This window comes from Apium graveolens, chromosome 11 (assembly GCF_009905375.1).
Source record: "Apium graveolens cultivar Ventura chromosome 11, ASM990537v1, whole genome shotgun sequence".
NCBI lineage: Eukaryota > Viridiplantae > Streptophyta > Magnoliopsida > Apiales > Apiaceae > Apium > Apium graveolens.
The window spans coordinates 89,521,631-89,540,517 of NC_133657.1; the positions used below are offsets into that span (position 1 = coordinate 89,521,631).

Below are 18,887 nucleotides of genomic sequence, written 5' to 3' on the forward strand. Positions count from 1 at the left end.
ATTAACTTTCACTTTGTATAGAAAAATCATCTAAAAAATGATTAACATATGATGAATAAAATTGTCTGGAGGCAGTAGAAAAAAAATAAACTCAAATTTCTATACATATGTAGTTAGTAAAATTATGTAAAGCAAATAATTAATTAATATCTTCAAAAAATCAGTTGCAGTTTTCTCACTAAGTTTTTTAGCGTGATAGTATGAATAGTATGATAAATTGACCCTTCGAATTGAGTTGATGATGATATAGTTTTTCTCGAAGGAACGCAACCTTCTTCACGGAGTCTAATTCGAGAAATGAAGTACATGTAATAATTTTGGTATTGAGAATAAATACATACAAAAGTGCCATAATTACTCAAATATGAACCTCTGTCTCATCTCAAAAACGACATCATGGTCCAGGTTTAGATAAATTTTGGAAGCAGGTATAGTGCTAATCTGAACAGAGGCTGCAATCAAGAAAATTTGAAAATTAAGCTTCATTGCTGCAATATTTTTTATAGTTTTATTAATAAAGAGGTTAGTTCATTAAAAATTAACTAACTATGAAAAATCTTAAGTTTGGTAGTGGTCAATATGACAATCACTCGCTCTTCTTTTGGAATCTCTTTATAACGTGCATCAATTGCAATTGCAAGATTACCCTACACGGTAACTTTGGAGGAATGCCTAGAATAAAATAATAGATAAAGTAATAGTAAACATACAATATGGAAAGTAATATTAAATATATGTACACAAACAATAATCAGAAAGAACCAAGAAAATTAGTACCTTCCATCAGTAATTTGAAAATGGACAATATCCCTTTGACCAAACTTAGTATCAATCTTGGAAAGTTCCTCAAAACTCTCTAATACTCCCATAACATCTACAATCAATCTTGACGCTAGACACTTCGCGTGAAAAAAAATTACTTGAAAATTTAAAAAAAGGATTGTGTCCTCAAAACCTGTTGCAAATTCTGGAAATTCTGTACTACGGTTTTTATAAACCTAATATAAATCTAATATAAATATCAAACCTAAAAATGGATAGTCCACTGGGTCAAATTAAAGTTAAAAATCATACCCGAACCAAAATATGGATATCAAATCTTAGAAAAAGGCTATCCAACAATTTATAATATATAGATACCTTAAAACCATGTGCCTGTTTGGGGCATTCATTCTGGAGCCCGTTTACATATTAAGCCCATATCATTTTTGATATACGTGTTTGACAATTTCAATTATAGATCACATGTGATCAATTAAGAGCCTAAATGAGAATGTTAGGACATTTTCATTCTCCATTTTCTTTACAACTTGCATTTGTTTATTTTTTTATTTATTTTTTTATTAACTTAAAACTTGTACTACATACAAAATATTTATAATATTAGGTGATTTTTCAAATTTAATTTGTCGAAAATATTAAAATATAAAATTTGTTTATTTAAAATTTTTAAATAATGATTAGTTATTTTTTATATTTTATTTTATTTTAACCCATTTTAATCATATAGTTTGTTTTAACTTGATACCATTATACCGATCAAACAAAATCAATCTAATTATATTTAATTTTGAATTTTTAGCCTGATCAAAAAAATTATCCTTAAATAGTTGTCACATTCCTATTTCAATGCACTTTTATCGAAATTTTTCATGTCTTACCCTCTATTCATATTTTCAATCTTGACTTTATATCTAATACACACCTCTAACTAAATATTTAATACAATAATATGTGGTATACATGAAAACAATCTATATAATTTATTTTTTCTTAATATTTGTGTTTTTCTTGCAAATGTGACAAATTAAAAGGGAGTGACGGAGGGAGTATTATATAGTTTTATGCCAAGGTTATTAAATATTCTATTTTTAATTTTATATTCATGTATTAAAATTATTATTCATTCATGAAATTTGTAATTTACATTTTAATTTTGTTTCAGAAAAAAAATTATAATTTATAAGTTATTATTTACCAAACACATTATCCACTCATAAATAACCTATATTATATGTAAAATTATCTACACACTTAAATAGCTTATAAGTTACCATATTCATATGACACTTTTCAACTTTAAATCACAAGTTACATTTTTTAAGTTACATTTTTTAAGAATCCTAAACGTGCCGCATATATCAGCAACTTAATTAAATATGTTGACTTAACGTTCGTTCTTGACAAAGAAATTGAGCCCCTCTGTTTTCTCTACGTCATCCAAGATACTTAAAACTACAATCACAAACATAAAACTTGCAAGTTAGCACAACTAACATTAACAACAAAACAAGTATTAACTCCGGGTAGCTCAATCAGTTGAGACCGGTACTTAAGATGTTTACTACTCGAATGTCCTAGATTTATTACAGGTGGGGGGTGTACCAACTGATTTGTGGTTATTAAAAGAACAATAAAACAATCTACCTCTGGATGCCACTTGGTAACTTTCTTTCGATAGAATCACCAGAACATAAAATAAAGATTGTTCTTATTCCATGACTTGATCCCCTACCTAATTAAATTCCCATCGCATATAGCATCAATATTCCATAAAGAAAAACTGGACCACTTGAAAAGAAAATTTTGTGTAATTGGAATGAAGTGGCATGACAACTACACAACCCCATTTATATATAATAAAGTTTATACGATTTTATACTTGTACCAGTAAACTTGCCTCTGTATCACATGGAAAATATACAAGAAGATAGATTTCAAGTTTTTGTAGGGTACTCTAACAATCATTGAGATTTGAGAATGATAATTGTTTTCTCCGTAGACAGTCTCCAAGGATCATCTCTGATCCAACAAGAGAACTAAATCACAATTACATTTATGGTTTTTTTACATTTACTTGTTGAAAATGGAATAATTCCTTATTAATTAAAAAAATCAAAATGTTAAAGTTCGTTGCTTTTATCTTTTACCCTTCTTTTTATACACTATACTCGTCACTTTAAACTACTTTTTTTTTGCCATCTCTTTTATATTGGCAAAAAGAGTTTTTCTTTTCTTTTTGATAAAAAATCTATTATCATATCTATAATCCACAATCGAATACTTACCCAGACTTAACAACCCAAAAACTAGCCATTTTTTACATATTAATTATTATCTTATATATAATTCTTATTTTTATTGACGTGAGATGTTACGATATCTCTATTATTTTTGTATTGTAAATTTTTACCTTTGATAGTTTCATCCATAGTAGAAGTTTAGAAGGGGGTCAAATGAATAGGAATGCAAGTGAGCGAATATATAATGGTAATATTGTGATGGTTAAATGTACAATTTACCAAATATTATGCTAGCAAGAGGCAATTTAGCCCTATTTAAATGGGATTTAATTCATGATTCATTATTATTATGAAGCTGCAGCAACTGGTCCAGTGCGAAAAGCATAGTCTTTTTTGGTTGCAGAGTTCTTTGGATCACTTATATTTCTCAAGGCTTTGAGATTCCACTTGTTCTCTTTAGCTTCGTCTGCCTCTATCTCTTCTTGTCTACACTCTTCACTACAGAATGGTGTGTCCCCTCTGTCAATTCATTATCAAGTAAGTAATTTTTATAAACAACAAACACATGATTAACGAAATATATACTACATAATAAATATTAGCATGAGAACAAACCTGTACATGAAGATGTCTTTGTTATGACCAAGTTGTTTCTTACACAGAAAACAAACATCCAAGAAATGGGGTTGATGTTCTTCCAATCTTGCATCAGAATACCTTCCGGATCTTGGAGTAGATGGAAATGTGGAATTTCTCAAACTAGCTTTTCTTGAATAACAGAATGTTGGCCTTGAAACAGAGTGATGATGTAGTTTGATTTGGGTCATATTATAGTTGTTACGGTTGTTTGATCCAGAAAAACCAGACTCCATATCTGCAAGAGAAGCAAGCCCGTCGTCTTCTTCGATGAAACAAGGTCTTCTTGTGGTTACAGTTGAGTCCATAGCTTTAATGATATATGTGTATATAATGTTTTTGTTGTTTTGAAGAGAAAATATGAGAGAGATGAGGATGGTTGGATGAAGCAAGAGAGGTGGGTGGGTTTATAAGGAGAAGTTGGCTACTTGGCTTGTGTGTGCAGGCGAGAGAGAGAGAGAGAGAGAAAGAGATTGTAGATCAGGGGGCGGGGCGGGGGGGGAGTTGCAAAACTATTTTAGTGTAAAAGTGATGAAACTATTGGCTCAATGTTATCATGCATCGTACTTCTTTCTCCCCCATAATTATAATTTCATCCAATTAGTCCCCCTGAAATTTTCATGAGTGAGAAAAATATTCCAAACATGATAATATATCACGTGACACTTTTTCTCCAACATAATTTTATATTATTTAATACACTTTAATTTTGACATATTTTGTAACAATTGACTGAATAGTATATGAACTATGATATACATGTTAAATAACAAATCTTTCTAAAATTATAAAATGTCATATGATAAAATAGTTTTATACCGATTAACCAAAAAATATACATATATTATGATACCGTACCATGTTAAATGTGGGAGGAAGCTTATGTTATTCATCCCGTTTTCGTGCAATGTTTTAAAAACGGCTAAAATAATAATTAATGGGTTTTGGTCCACAACCCGGGTGTTTGTCGTAACCACCTTCCGCATTGAGGCATTACAGCATTACCTTCAGCATTTTTTTCATTACACCTTCCGCAATGAAACAACGAAGTAGTGATTTAATTTCTTAAATAACAAAAAATCATATTTTAATGAATTAATTTGTTTCCGATAATAAAGGAGTAAAAAATATATAATTAATTTTAACAACCACTTGTTCTATATTTTCTAATTTTATTACTACTTTCCATTTATTATCAATTGTATAATGAGTTAAAAATTTAAAATTAATTTAGATATATAATCGGAAAAATAATTAAAATATTAATTTTAATGAAAAACATTAAAAACCGCAGATGATAACTGAAATGTATGAATGGAGTATTGCAATGATTGTTTATTAATCGAAAGGTGTCGTTTTCTGAAGACTATACCCCCATTCAGCTAGAGTATCAATTAAAAGGAGCTTCTGTTGTTTAATGTCCATAATAAAAAAAAACCAGTGAGCATCATTGCAACAAGGGTAGAAAGCAAAGTCACAATCCAATAATGGTGGCCCAAATGCGCTGGACTGCATATGAATCATATAAACTATGCAGATCGGCCAACTGCACATCTGAGAGTTCAGCTTCGGGATGGGCCTACAACATTGAAACAATTATAAAAGATCAAATGAACTACAAAATCAAAGAGTTATCAATCAATTATCATTAACTTACTGACGCATGAACTAAAAAGTACTTTTTGTTTTACCTTCAAGTTCTTGCAATAATCTTTTAACAGCAGTTGCACGAAAAAGCTAACTTCTTAGCCTTGGGCTCCAGACCCGAAATGGACTCCCTAACCTTCAACAACTCTATATAGGCATCCACGACATTGCTGTCTACATCACATTCCAGTTTTAAGGTCTGGACAAAATCCTAAGTAAGCTCCGCATTTCCTCTGTGATCTCTCCAAATAAAATCATTTTTGTTACCCCACCAGTGCTTGTATAGCCAAAAAACCTTCCTGTTTTTCAATGGTCTCGTCATATCAGCACGCCGCCCAGGACCAACCCGCCTCAGTTTATCCTTCAACTTGTCTTCATCAGTGTCCATCTGCAAATACATTTCAAAAACATCAAATCAAACACATATTCATGACAAAAAAATATTAAGCATATATAAATGCATCAAAATACGTACTGCAAGAATCAAACATGAAAAATGGAATGATTTAATATACGTACATCAAGAATCATCCTCAAACTATCAGGAATAAAACCACTACGACTACCGAATTTCACCACGCCACCTGCAAGTGGAGTCAACTCAGTAGCAGGGGTAACAAGAGAACTCCCAAAAGTGCGCTCGGTAGTAGGAGTAACAGGGGTAGCAGTAGCAACAAACTACAAATGCATTGAGTATCAAACATTATATCCATCTCTAAACCTAAAGAGTTAGACTACTCAAATAACATACTCGAATATGTATAAGACACACAATAGTAAAAAAAGTAAAGTTCTAAAACTAAAGAATAGTACCTCAGACTGAACAACATCAGACTGAACAACAAGGGGAGCGGATAGGGGGGTCGACTGTGAAGCAGGGGGAGCAGTAGCAGCAACCTACAAATGAATTGAGTATCAAACATTATATACATCTCTAAAACTAAAGAGTTAGACTACTCGAATAACATACTCGAATATGTATAAGACACACAATAGTAAAAAAAAGTAAAGTTTTAAAACTAAAGAGTAGTACCTCAGACTGAACAACATCAGACTGAACAACAGGGGGAGCGGATAGGGGGGTCGACTGTGGAGAAGGGGGAGCAGTAGCAGCAACCTACAAATGTATTGAGTATCAAATATTATATACATCTCCAAAACTAAAGAGTTAGACTACTCGAATATGTATAAGACACACAATAGTAAAAAAAAGTAAAGTTCTAAAACTAAAGAGTAGTACCTCAGACTGAACAACATCAGACTGAACAACAGGGGCAGCGGATAGGGGGGTCGACTGTGGAGCAGGGGAGCAGTAGCAGCAACCTACAAATGCATTGAGTATCAAACATTATATACATCTCTAAAACTAAAAAGTTAGACTACTCGAATAACATACTCGAATATGTGTAAGACACACAATAGTAAAAAAAAGTAAAGTTCTAAAACTAAAGAGTAGTACCTCAGACTGAACAACATCAGACTGAACAACAGGGGGAGCGGATAGGGGGGTCGACTAAGGAGCAGGGGGAGCAGTAGCAGCAACCTACAAATGCATTGAGTATCAAACATTATATACATCTCTAAAACTAAAGAGTTAGACTACTCGAATAACATACTCGAATATGTATAAGACACACAATAGTAAAAAAAAGTAAAGTTCTAAAACTAAAGAGTAGTACCTCAGACTGAACAACATCAGACTAAACAACATGGGGAGCGGATAGGGGGGTCGACTGTGAAGCATGGGGAGCAGTAGCAGCAACCTACAAATGCATTGAGTATTAAATATTATATACATCTCTAAAACTAAAGAGTTAGACTACGTGAATAACATGCTCGAATATGAATAAATACCTCAATCTGAACAGGATGAGAGACATGTACAAGGATAGTCGCAGCGTTAGGGACTACAGTCTCATCCTACATTAGATGTCAATAACTTGATCAAACTACAAATAATTCGGTGTAGTAGACTACTCGAATAACTTACTCGAGTAAGTACTTGACGAGGACGTTTACTGGCTGCCTGTGTAGGTGAATCATGAGAATCAGAAGCAAACTCCTGCAATAACACGATAAGATAACGATCATACACACATTCATATTCAATATAGTAGACTGGATTTTGGAATGACATAAATGAAACGCACCTCACGTGTACGTTTCTCAGGTGAAGGAGGAGCACTTGGATCAATATGCATATCCCGTGCACGTGAGGGTCTATCAAAACTGGGTTTACTGAACGCAAGATCCCTCCACTCAGTGTTAACTCGATCATAGCGAATCAGAAACTCAGGAATGCACTCATAGAACCAGTCTGGGGGATCATGGTTGTGAATAGCATGCAATGTCCTAATCCCACAGTCAAGCTGCACAAATCATTAACTATTAATCATGTACCTAAACACCCTATAAAAATACAATAATGAAATAAATGAATATATGATTCAAATATTAAACTAAACTCTAAAACATACCGCATCAACCATGTCCTGCTGAGAATACCAGTCACGCGACACTATCTTGCGTGGATCAACACCCACAAAATGAGCAATCATCAGCTTACTATGGGTCTTATACCAGTACATATACTGGTCAATGCTCACGTACTGCCCCTCTCCAACGGGCTCTATCTGGCCATCAAGATAAGCATACCACTCATCCCGATACTGTCTCAGAGTAGTCATATGCTGGTCCCTCTGCCAACGAGATAACCTGTCCCTCCGCAGAGCAGACATGTCAATAGGATCATCTGGAATATGCTGCAGCATACCGAACTGTCTCAAGACTCTGTCTGGCATGACATACTCGACAATCTCGAAGCAAATAAGTGGAATACGACCGAGACTCATATACGAAGCATCCATCAGCCCGACATCATACTGCTCCTCAGAATAGTCCACCGCATCAAAGAATAACCGATAAGGCTCCCGTGTAAGCCAACTCATCTCAAATCGGTCAAAATCCCCTCGGTACTGACCTATAAGCAAAATAATAAGGGAACATATGAAACTGGATAGTTCAAAAGCATGCAAATGTTTGGTCGAAGGAGAGTTCAAATAGTAAATATGTAAAAAAGAACAGTACTTGTATGGTGGTGAGGGTTCTCCTTCCGATCAGGGTTCGGCTCAGCCCATGCCAAAGCCCTCGGCCAAACAAGCTCCATCCCAGGTGCAATCTTAGGAGCGCCAGGTAACAACCTCTCGTGTGCCCACAACATCAGTAGCATCGTGCATCCATTAAGTGTTGTTGCACTCTTATGAGCAACCTTGGTCAAACCTCTAAACAAATAGCTCAATACAGCAACTCCCCATGCATACAATTTAATCCGAGGTGAATCCTGGATGAGCTGTAAGTACCTGCGACAAAGGAAATATAGAGTAAGTAAGAATACAGGGCATAATATTGGCATGATATGCAAAAATAATGCGGCATTAATGTCAAATTAGAACTAAGATGCTATAAACTACAATTTAAGAACTAAAATGCATCAATTACAAGAATTATAGTGTCAAATTGGAAATAAATGAGAATACAGGGCTTCATATGCAAAATCAAGAAAAAAGGACAAGTGAAGGACTAAGATGCTATAAACTACAATATAAAAACTGAAATGCAACAAATACAAGTAAATACCTCGGATGCACGGTATATCGACTCGATGAAGGAAACAATATGCCCCCAATGATGTATAAAAGATAAGCTCGTGTGTAAACTACAAGATCCTGTTCTAGCCCCTCGCTGGTAGCTCCGCATATCGTTCCCTTAATTTGTAAAGCTTGACCCCGTCCCTATACATATCTTTACGCCCCACCTCATCCAATCTTGCATCCTACCATTCCCTCATCCAATACGCCTTCGGAGCGTCAAGCTCCCTATGAGTAACTGGACGACCCTTAACAGGGAGGCCCATAATCATGTATACATCCTCGAGGGTGATGGTCAACTCACCAAATGGAAAGTGAAAGGTGTTAGTCTCTGACTTCCACCTGCAATTGCATTCATACACAAACATCACAAACATTGCCAATGATGATTCAAATAAATCAGAAAACTGATTACAAATTAGTACATTTCCACTAAGACCGTTATCAAACGAATATCGTTCTGAGGAACTGAACGATTGTTCGTGAAAGCCGAGAAACCCCATTGCCTCAGCAACTTACGTTGGGGATCAGAAAGTATCCACTGCTGATGATTAGCTGTGTACTACCGTATATCCATCTTATCCCGCACACCTCCCGCCCATATGGCAGTACTAATATGATCATCCTGCATCGTCAAGAGTGATCTAACAATATGCCCACACTTATTCTCCATAGTAACTGCAAAGTGCACAATAAAAAATACTATATAATCGGGAAGTTACTTATACCCAACTTAAACACGAAACATTTATAGAACCGTTATTTTCTATTTTAAGTCCTACCGAAAATTCGGCATGACTCATTCGTTTATAAGCTAGTCACAACCAATCAATCAATCAACAAGCATTCCATCCACTGTCTAATCACATCAACATATCTCAACTTACTATGCCAAACTATTACTAGTACATTTCGAACCATTAATTAGCACAAACGAGTCAAATTACCACTAACCATTAAAACTTTTAAAAACCAAAACAAAGAATATACAAGACATGAGATTAATCTATATAAGGCTTTTTCTGCTCCTATCATATTTTAGCAACCAAATTCACAACAACGCAATCCAAATAATTCGAATTATATATAGACAACAACAAATAATTCAAACAATTTGTATAATTCGTTATAATCATAGAAAATCATCTGAATTATATACAATTATCACAACAAATAATTCAAACAATTTTAGAGTAATCACTCGAATTAACAATATGAACCCAACAAACAGACAGCAACACCATCGCAACTAACAACACACGCACACAGACATCATACACAGACACGCACAATACACATATCGGGAGAAAAGGGACAGGAGGCGGCCGGTTCCGCCAAGAACATCGAGTAATCAACACCTAAACATACATATTATTCACTTATATCTAGGGCTCATTGCGGAAGCAGCAAGGGGTCATTGCGGTAGTAACTGTGAGTGTATACGTGTATGTATATGTGTGTATCATACCTGAATTAGGTTTTGTTATGTTGCAATCGCCTGAAATTACCACCAATCGCTTGAAATCGCCTAAGTTAGCTGAATTAGGTTTTTGTTATTATGAAATTAGGGATTTCAGGAAGAAACAGGTTAAACCCGGGTCTCGTCTGCCGCAATGGCTCATTGCGGCAACGGGGGCTGTTCAGTAATTTCGATAGTTTTAAGTAATAGTTTGTTAAAATAAAAAATTTATTAATAGAAATATTTAAATATAAAATAAAAATATAACAACCAAACAATAAATAAATTAGGAATTTAAACATCAATTAAAATTATTTATATATTTATTATCTATTATTTTATAATTATTTAAAAATAAAACTAAATTATTTGCAGCAACGAAGTATTACATAAGCAGCATTGAGTCAAAGCTGATGTACTCCCGCAATGTAACATTGCATAGCCCGCATTGAAGCAAAGCTGCTATACTCCCGCAATATAACATTGCGGCAGGGGGTTAGTAGATTGTGGCTGTGGAAGGGCATCCATAATTAATTTATATATATAAATATATATAAATAAATATTTATTTCTTGATGTATAGTACATTTTTATGAAAATATGTTAATATTGTTTATGATATTATGTTAATATAACTCAGGTAGGGACGAACCGAGTAAACCTTTTAATTTGGTATTTTATGATTTTTTTTTGTAGCGAGTGACGACAAGTAGGCATCGAAGAAACCGGACGTTTGAAGGTTTGAAACATAAAATCTAAAGGCAGTGCTCTCTGAATTTACAAGTGAATATAACCTCTCTGTTTCTTATGGTTTCATATTCAATAATGGGATTCCTCGCATTTAGACACACACGCTGATCCCAATACGGATGTGTAACATTTGTTATCGACAAATTAGTTCAAATAAAATAATATACTTTCTTCATCTCATATTTCTCGTTTTAGATATTTTGTTTTGACCAGTATATGATCAACTTAATTATATTTTGATCATAAATTATATATAATATATAATTAAATAAAATTTATATTATTAAAATATTTATAATCCTTTTCAAGGTATATTTTTTTTAATTTTTTAAAATAATACATAAATTTGACTTAATTGTCGTTTAAATCTAGTCAATTTGACTACAAAATAGTCAAAATATGATAAAAAATATGAGATGGACGAAGTAACAATCTTTCTACGGTGTTGTCTTTATATACTCTAAATATTAAAAAATATTTATTTTTTATGAATTGGCATATATTTATTGGTGAATATTTTTTTACATATATGAGATTCATCATTATTAATGTTATAAAAATCAATTAAAAATTACCGAAAAGGGTTTCATGAGATGGGAAATGAAGTATTATGTGCCGTAACTCATGGGAGAAAATCACATAACGTAAACCGACGTCTTATGAGTGATGACTTTAGATCAATAGTGTAATATAACCTATAGATAAATGATATTTATAAATTATATAAATATTTAGATTAAAATATTTATAATTCAGTAATTTTTTTTATTAAATTAATATAAATAAATTAACATTAAATACAAATATATTGACTAATGATTTTTAAATTAGAAAAGTACTTAAAAAATATATATTCTCCGTCTCACTCATTTCTTTACATATTTTTTCCTAACACGTATTTTAAGGCTAATATAAAGTATATTTTTATAATTTATTTTTATTTTTTTTTGTATAAAAATTTAAATATTATATTTTTGTTTAAAAGAAAAAAATATTGAAAAATTTTCAGGGAGCCATACTTTACGGGAGATTTAAAATGTGTGTCGATGCCCCATCCCACAATGTAAATAACATGAAGGGACGGAGGGAGTAATATATTAGAATTTAAAATTACTTATACTGAAGTCTATATTTTATCTCCACTTATATTGAATTTCGAAATCTAAAATGATAATATAATTACAGTTAAAATAATACGGTTGAGATTAAAAAAAATTATTTTAATAAATTTATTACTTTATCCCAATACAATGCGTTTAATATGATAAACTGGAAAAAATATTATTTTAAGAAGATAATTATTTTAACAAAAAATACTTGAGTTGCAACTGTATACGAAGAGTTGCTATCGTAGAAATTTGAAGAAACTTTGTGGAGTTGCAATGGGCTCAATTGGTTCTCGTGGTATCAATCAATATCATCAATATATATATGGGTAGCATTTCATGAAGTGCCCTCCTAAGTAGAAAATGGTGGAGAATCATTATTTAAAAAATATAAAATATAAAATTTATTTTATTTTTCATAATATATAGTTAAAAAATTTAATTATCAAGTTAAAAATTGAAGTTACACAATTTTTTATATAAAAAATTATTGAAAAAGTTTAAATTGGTTCTATAACAGAATCACAGTAGAATTACACTTATTAAAAATTATTCTAATGTAAAATCAAATTTAAAATCAAGTAATTTTATCAAATTTTAATTGTTAAATTTTTTATTATATTTATATTCTAGATTAGCATCGAATTTTATATTTTTTAAAATAAAAATTTACAATTTATGATGAGATTTTATGATAAAAATAATGGTGCTACCCTATATATATAGGGAGAATCAAATGGTAACTCAATTTGATCAGATAACTTAGTAACTAAATTTGAGTCATTAGATGGATTTTGTATAAATGATTTGGAAAATATAAAAAATAACTAACTACACGACGTTAACACGTTAACAGATGTTTAAAAACCTAATTAACTTACACTTTTAAACACCTTAATTTGTTTAATTTTATAAAACACGTTAAACTTAATTTATTAATCTTAATATGTTACATGTGTTTTTTAATTGCAACACAACAAATTTCACTTTAAGATGAAAAATAAAAAAGGCATGTACAATGTTGATGTGTCATGTAAATTTTTTAATTTTGTCAATAATCTCTTTCTACATATTTTATATCCCTTGTTTTCTAACAAATAGTATTTTAAAATTAGAAAACCTAAAAATAACATAAAACAAAAAAATAAAACTCTAAAAGAACAATATTCAAGATCAAAATTTTAAAGAACAAACAATTACTATAAAATACAACAATGTTAAAAAATACAGAATACTAAAGAAAATATCCAATACATAAAATAATTACAGAACTGACATTAATTAAAAATAACATTAACTAAAAAAGTGAACATACAAAAATTACATAATATTAGTTAAAAATACAGAACACATATAAATTACATAACATTAATTAAAAATAAAGAACACTGGTAAAGAACAAATCCTATAAAAATAATAATTAAAAAATATGAAAATAATAATAGAATACATAATTACTAGATGCAAAAAAATAAAGAACACTACAATCTAAAATACTTAAAAAAACACCGCACACGTGTTAAAGAATACAAAACAAGATGTTAAAATTGCAGAATATAAAGATAGTTAAGAAAAATAAATTGTAGAATATAAACTAGTTAAGAACAATAAATTGTAAAACATAAACGTGTTAAAGTTGATGAACTTGTTATATACGTGTGTTATATACGTGGACCTATAAGAAATATAAGAAATAGTTACTTAGTTACCTTAATAAAATAGTTACCCACCGAATACGACCCTATATATATACTTATATAAAGGAGAAGACGGGAGCGTTAAGTGGCGCCTCTCAAATCGCCTCATTCTATTATTCTAATTTTTCTCAATTTTTTTATTTCATAAATATCAAAAACTACAATTACCTTATATTCTTCTAAATATATTACCTTCGTTCGTAATATTCTCCTAAATTTTTTATAAAATCTTGCATTAAGATTTTTCAAATCAACTTATCATTATATTCTCCTAAAACTTCTACTTTCTATTTAAATCAACTTATCATCTTGATATTCTCGTAAATTTTGTTTTTAATTTGTCTCATTCTATTTTTCTAATTTTCCCAATTGTTTGAGTTAATAAATATCAAAAACTACAATTACCTTATATTCTTCTAAATATATTATCATCGTTCGTAATATTCTCCTAAAATTTCTATAAAATCTTATATTTATTTATCATTCATAATTTCGTAATGAAAAAGATCAGATAAGAAATATAAAAAAGAAAAAAACCGGAACATGATTTTAGAAGGCCGCTGCGAAGCGCTTGTTGTACAAGACATGCCTGTACAATAACAAGACTAAGTCAAATTGACAACCCTAAGTAAGTTGTATTGTAATTTAAGTTTGCATTTTATATTGTAACACTTAAATCTGTAAAAATGTAAATAGAGCTGGAGTCTTTTTCTGTAAACAATATCAAGCCTAAGAATTCTATCTGGAAGAAGATCAAGAAGATCATGCCTCAGAAAATTATGAAGAAGTTAGGAGTTGAATAATTTTGTTTTAGGTTAAATATTCTAAGTCAAGATCTCTACAAGTCATAGATTTTGTGTTATAGAGAAGTTATTCGAGAGCTACATAATGACTTATAGAGAGGTCAGGAAAGCTACTAGAGAACTCAGAAATATCGACAAGCCAAATTGAAGACATGAAGATTGGATATATCGACAGATCATTTCTTCACTAGAGAACTCTAGAGATATCGATAAGTCAAAATATCATTAGAGATCTCTGATATATCGATAAATCAAAATATCACTAGAGATCTCTGAGATATCGACAAGTCAAAATATCACTAGAGATCTCTGAGATATCGATAAGTCTATTTGCCACTAGAGAACTCAGAGATATCGATAAGACAAAGTGAAGACATGAAGATGAGAGATCTCGACAAGCTAAATACTCTTATAGAGAACTCAGAAAACAACCATAGAATAATGAGAGATCTCAATAAACCATTATACTTATCGAGATGTCAAGTTCTCTATATACCAAACTGGAGATTTCGAGGTAAAACTCAAAGTACAAAGTGCAGACCAATTCAATATCCAAGATTAAAAATTAACAAACAATCCAATCAGTTGGATTGACAAGTCGACAAAAAGCAGCTTGAAGAATGCGTGATCAAAAGCCAAGATTAATTGGAAAAGTAAAGTCACAGGCGTGCAAAATTAGCAAAGATACACTAAGCCATAAATAGAAAGATTTGATTATCTAAAAATAGGGTTTAGTACATGTTGTTGCATGCTGTGTAATAACCAGTGTTTACTGTTCTATAAAGTAAACATTGGATGCTTTGTTAGCTGTAACAATTCAGATAAGAAAAATCTTGTATTCTCTTAAGGAGGAAGCTAAGCTCTTAACCAACAAAGAGCTTAGAAATTTTGTAGCAAAACATTCTTAATTTTAATATAAAATTAAGTGAGTTTTGAAAGATCTGTGTTCTTTACTGTTACATGTTTAATTTCAGTGTAACACATTTCGCTACAAGATTTAATTTACTTTGTTCACCACCATAAACAAATCAAGAAAAGCAGAAAAAACACTAAAACACATTCACCCCCCTCTGTGTGTTATTCATTACCTAACAAGTTGTACCAGAGCAAAATCTGAAAATAAACAGATTCAAGATCTTCGAAGAATGAATACACAGAAAATTAGTAGCATCAAAATTCCTACTTTTGATAAAATTAACTACACTCTCTGGAAAAAGAAAATGTTGATATTTATCAGGATGGCCAATCCATTATATATTCAGATTCTCAAAAATGGGCATTTCACTCCTATGGTAAGAGTTGAGGAATCTACAGATGGAGACATGGTCGTTTCAGCTTATTATGCTTCTAAAGACCCTTCTGAGTACACTGAGCCTGAGAAAGAAAAAGTTTCCCTAGATAGTGGCTTGCAGCTGATCTTGATAGAGTCACTTGACAATGTAATGTACGATAAAATTGTCAACTGTGATACTGCTAAGCAGTTCTGGGAAAAGATTGAAATACTTTGTGAAGGAACTGAGGAAGTTAGATCTAATCAAAGAAGGATACTGATTTTACAGTATGAGGATTTCATGGCTAAGCCAAAGAAAAGTATCACTGATATGTTTGAAAGGTTTAACAAGCTGATAAATGACTTGCAACTTCATGATAAATATTATGAAACTGAAGAAGTAAATTTGAAGTTTTTGCTCACACTCCCTAATCATCTGGAACAGGAAATTTCTGCAATCAGAGAAGGGAGAGACTGAAGCAGGATAACTCTGAAAGTCCTATATGGAATCTTAAAAACATATGATTTAGAAATGATTCAAAGGAAATTATTAAGAGCTGGTCAAGGACATGTTATGGATGGTTCAAGTGCTCTAATTGTCAATGAAAGCCAGACCTCTAATGATGAGCCAAGATCTCAGACTCCAGTTGCCTCAACAAGTGAGTAAAGAAACAATGACCTTTAGGAACAAGTCATACTGGAATTGGAAGAAGATGAGTTCTACATCATGGATGAAATTGATGAGTTAGATCAGTCAATGGCCTATCTGGCAAGAAAGTTCTCTAACATTAGAATAAAGAAGCCAAGATTCTTCAAGGATAAAAAACAATCATTCAACAAAGATAACAGCTGGAAAGGAAAAGGGAAGTACACGTCTGATAGCAAAAATGGTTATAAAACTGGATCTATTGACAGATCAAAGATAAGGTGCTACAACTGTGATGAACTAGGCCATTTTGCTACAGAATGCAGGAAATCCAAGAAAGCAAAGAAAGAAAAAGCTTATCTTGAACTGGAAGCAAAGTATGAATCTCTTCTGAAGAAATAGCAAAACAAAGCTTATATTGCAGAGGGAAAGAGTTGGGATGATTCTGATAATGATGAAGATGAAGAAGTTGGAAATTATGCACTAATGGACTTGGAGTAAGGAGAGTCATCCTCATCAAAATCACATGTACCAACTCTTACCACCATTTATTTAAATGTGAATCAATATAAGAAAACTGTGGAAAAGATGAGCACAGAAATGTTTCACATTCATACAAGTATGGTTGTTGTTAATGAAGAAGTTAGCAGACTGACAAAGATAAATGAGAAGCTTAAAAATGAGAAAAAAGAAACTGAATTGTTGTTGGTAGAGCTTGAAGCTGTGAGACAAGAGAATGCATATATAAAGTACAAGCTCAAGTGTGCAAGTGAGATTGAAGCAGTGTAAAGGGCGAAGCTGGAAAAGAATGAATGTAAGTTAAAGTCCTTCATGAATGCATCTGAGTTTGTTGGACAATACCATGAGAAGAAAAAGCCATGTGCAAATATTTCCATTGGTCTTGATTATGATGCCTTGAACAACAAGAAGAAAGCTTTAGGTTAAAAAGGGAAAGCAGATGAAAATGAAGATGTTCCAGGTATGCTGAAAAAGGTTGGCTCACCTATGTTCAAAGCATGTGAAATAGATTTCAGTGAAGAGGAGTTGATCATAAAGCAAGAAATTGCTGATGAAGACAAATAGAAGAAAAATGCAGAAACAACTCAATCTTTCAAAGCTGAAGAGAAGCTCATGGACAACCAAGGTTCCAAGACACCTGTCAAGGAAACAAAAACTGAAGATTCAAGAAAGAAGAAGAAAAATAAAAATGGGAAGATTGGAATAAACAAAAGCAACAATTTTGCTTATATTGCAGATTCTCCAAGAAAGAAATGTGAGAAATGTAGTTCTGTGAATCACCTAACTAACCTTTTTAAAAAGGTTGTTAGCAAGACAGTTGAAGGAGCCTGTAAATACAATGAAGCTAATACAAATGATCCCTACTCATTATGTGACAGGTTTGATTAAATTTCTTGCAACTTGAAAGTGATGAAAAGTTGTCACAAGTTGAGAGTAGATCTTAAAGAAATAAAAATTGGGTCTACAATAGATAGGGAAAATGCACAACAGTCAATGAATTCTATTTTATCTGAAACAACTCATTCGACTTATGCTAAATCAAGAAGAAAGTGCCCAACACTGCTTGGGTTGCTAAACACACTTAAAACTCATTGTGTACAGGTTAAAGGCATATGTCATAGCTTATTTATTTATTCGAGGATTTAACTCAGCTAAAATAAGAATATAATAAGTAAATAGTGGATCTACCGTCAAAAAGATCTCACAAAGTAACATTTGTCAAAGGATTCAGAAACAAGGTTCATCTATAAACTTGAGGAATTAATTCACTGGAAGAAGCTCAAGAAATTGATCAAGCCTCAGTGATACAAATCAAGATTGTGGATTTAATCAAGTGACAGAGATCTCGTCAGAGTATCAGAGAATTACAAGGATTTAATCTGAAGAAAATCAATTATCAAAGTCAAGACACAAGAAACGTCACTGAAGTTAGTCACTTATGAACCAGACAGTACATCGAGTGTTAACATTGAAGTGGTGGAATTGATTCATAATTCTCAGTGATTTTCAGAAGATTTTCAGAAGAATGGTTGTTCCTCAAGATTAGTATTAATTCTCTATTAATTAATTAAGTCATATAATTTAATTAAGAAAATAAATTATATCTGCAAAGATTAATTTATTGATTAATTGATTAATTAATTCTGAATTAATATTAAGGATTTTCAGAATTTTAATTGGATTA

The 18,887-nt window shown here is 31.7% G+C and overlaps 1 protein-coding gene across 1 annotated transcript; it reads right to left on the minus strand.

Annotated features, from left to right (window-relative positions):
* Positions 1-3,253: 3,253 nt before the first annotated feature.
* Positions 3,254-3,967, minus strand: LOC141697717 (FCS-Like Zinc finger 1-like). The gene is made up of 2 exons (XM_074502220.1): positions 3,639-3,967; positions 3,254-3,542 (listed from the first exon to the last, which is right to left on the minus strand). The coding sequence occupies exons 1-2, from the start codon at positions 3,965-3,967 to the stop codon at positions 3,371-3,373; spliced, it is 501 nt and encodes a 166-aa protein (XP_074358321.1). The 3' UTR covers positions 3,254-3,370.
* Positions 3,968-18,887: the final 14,920 nt, after the last annotated feature.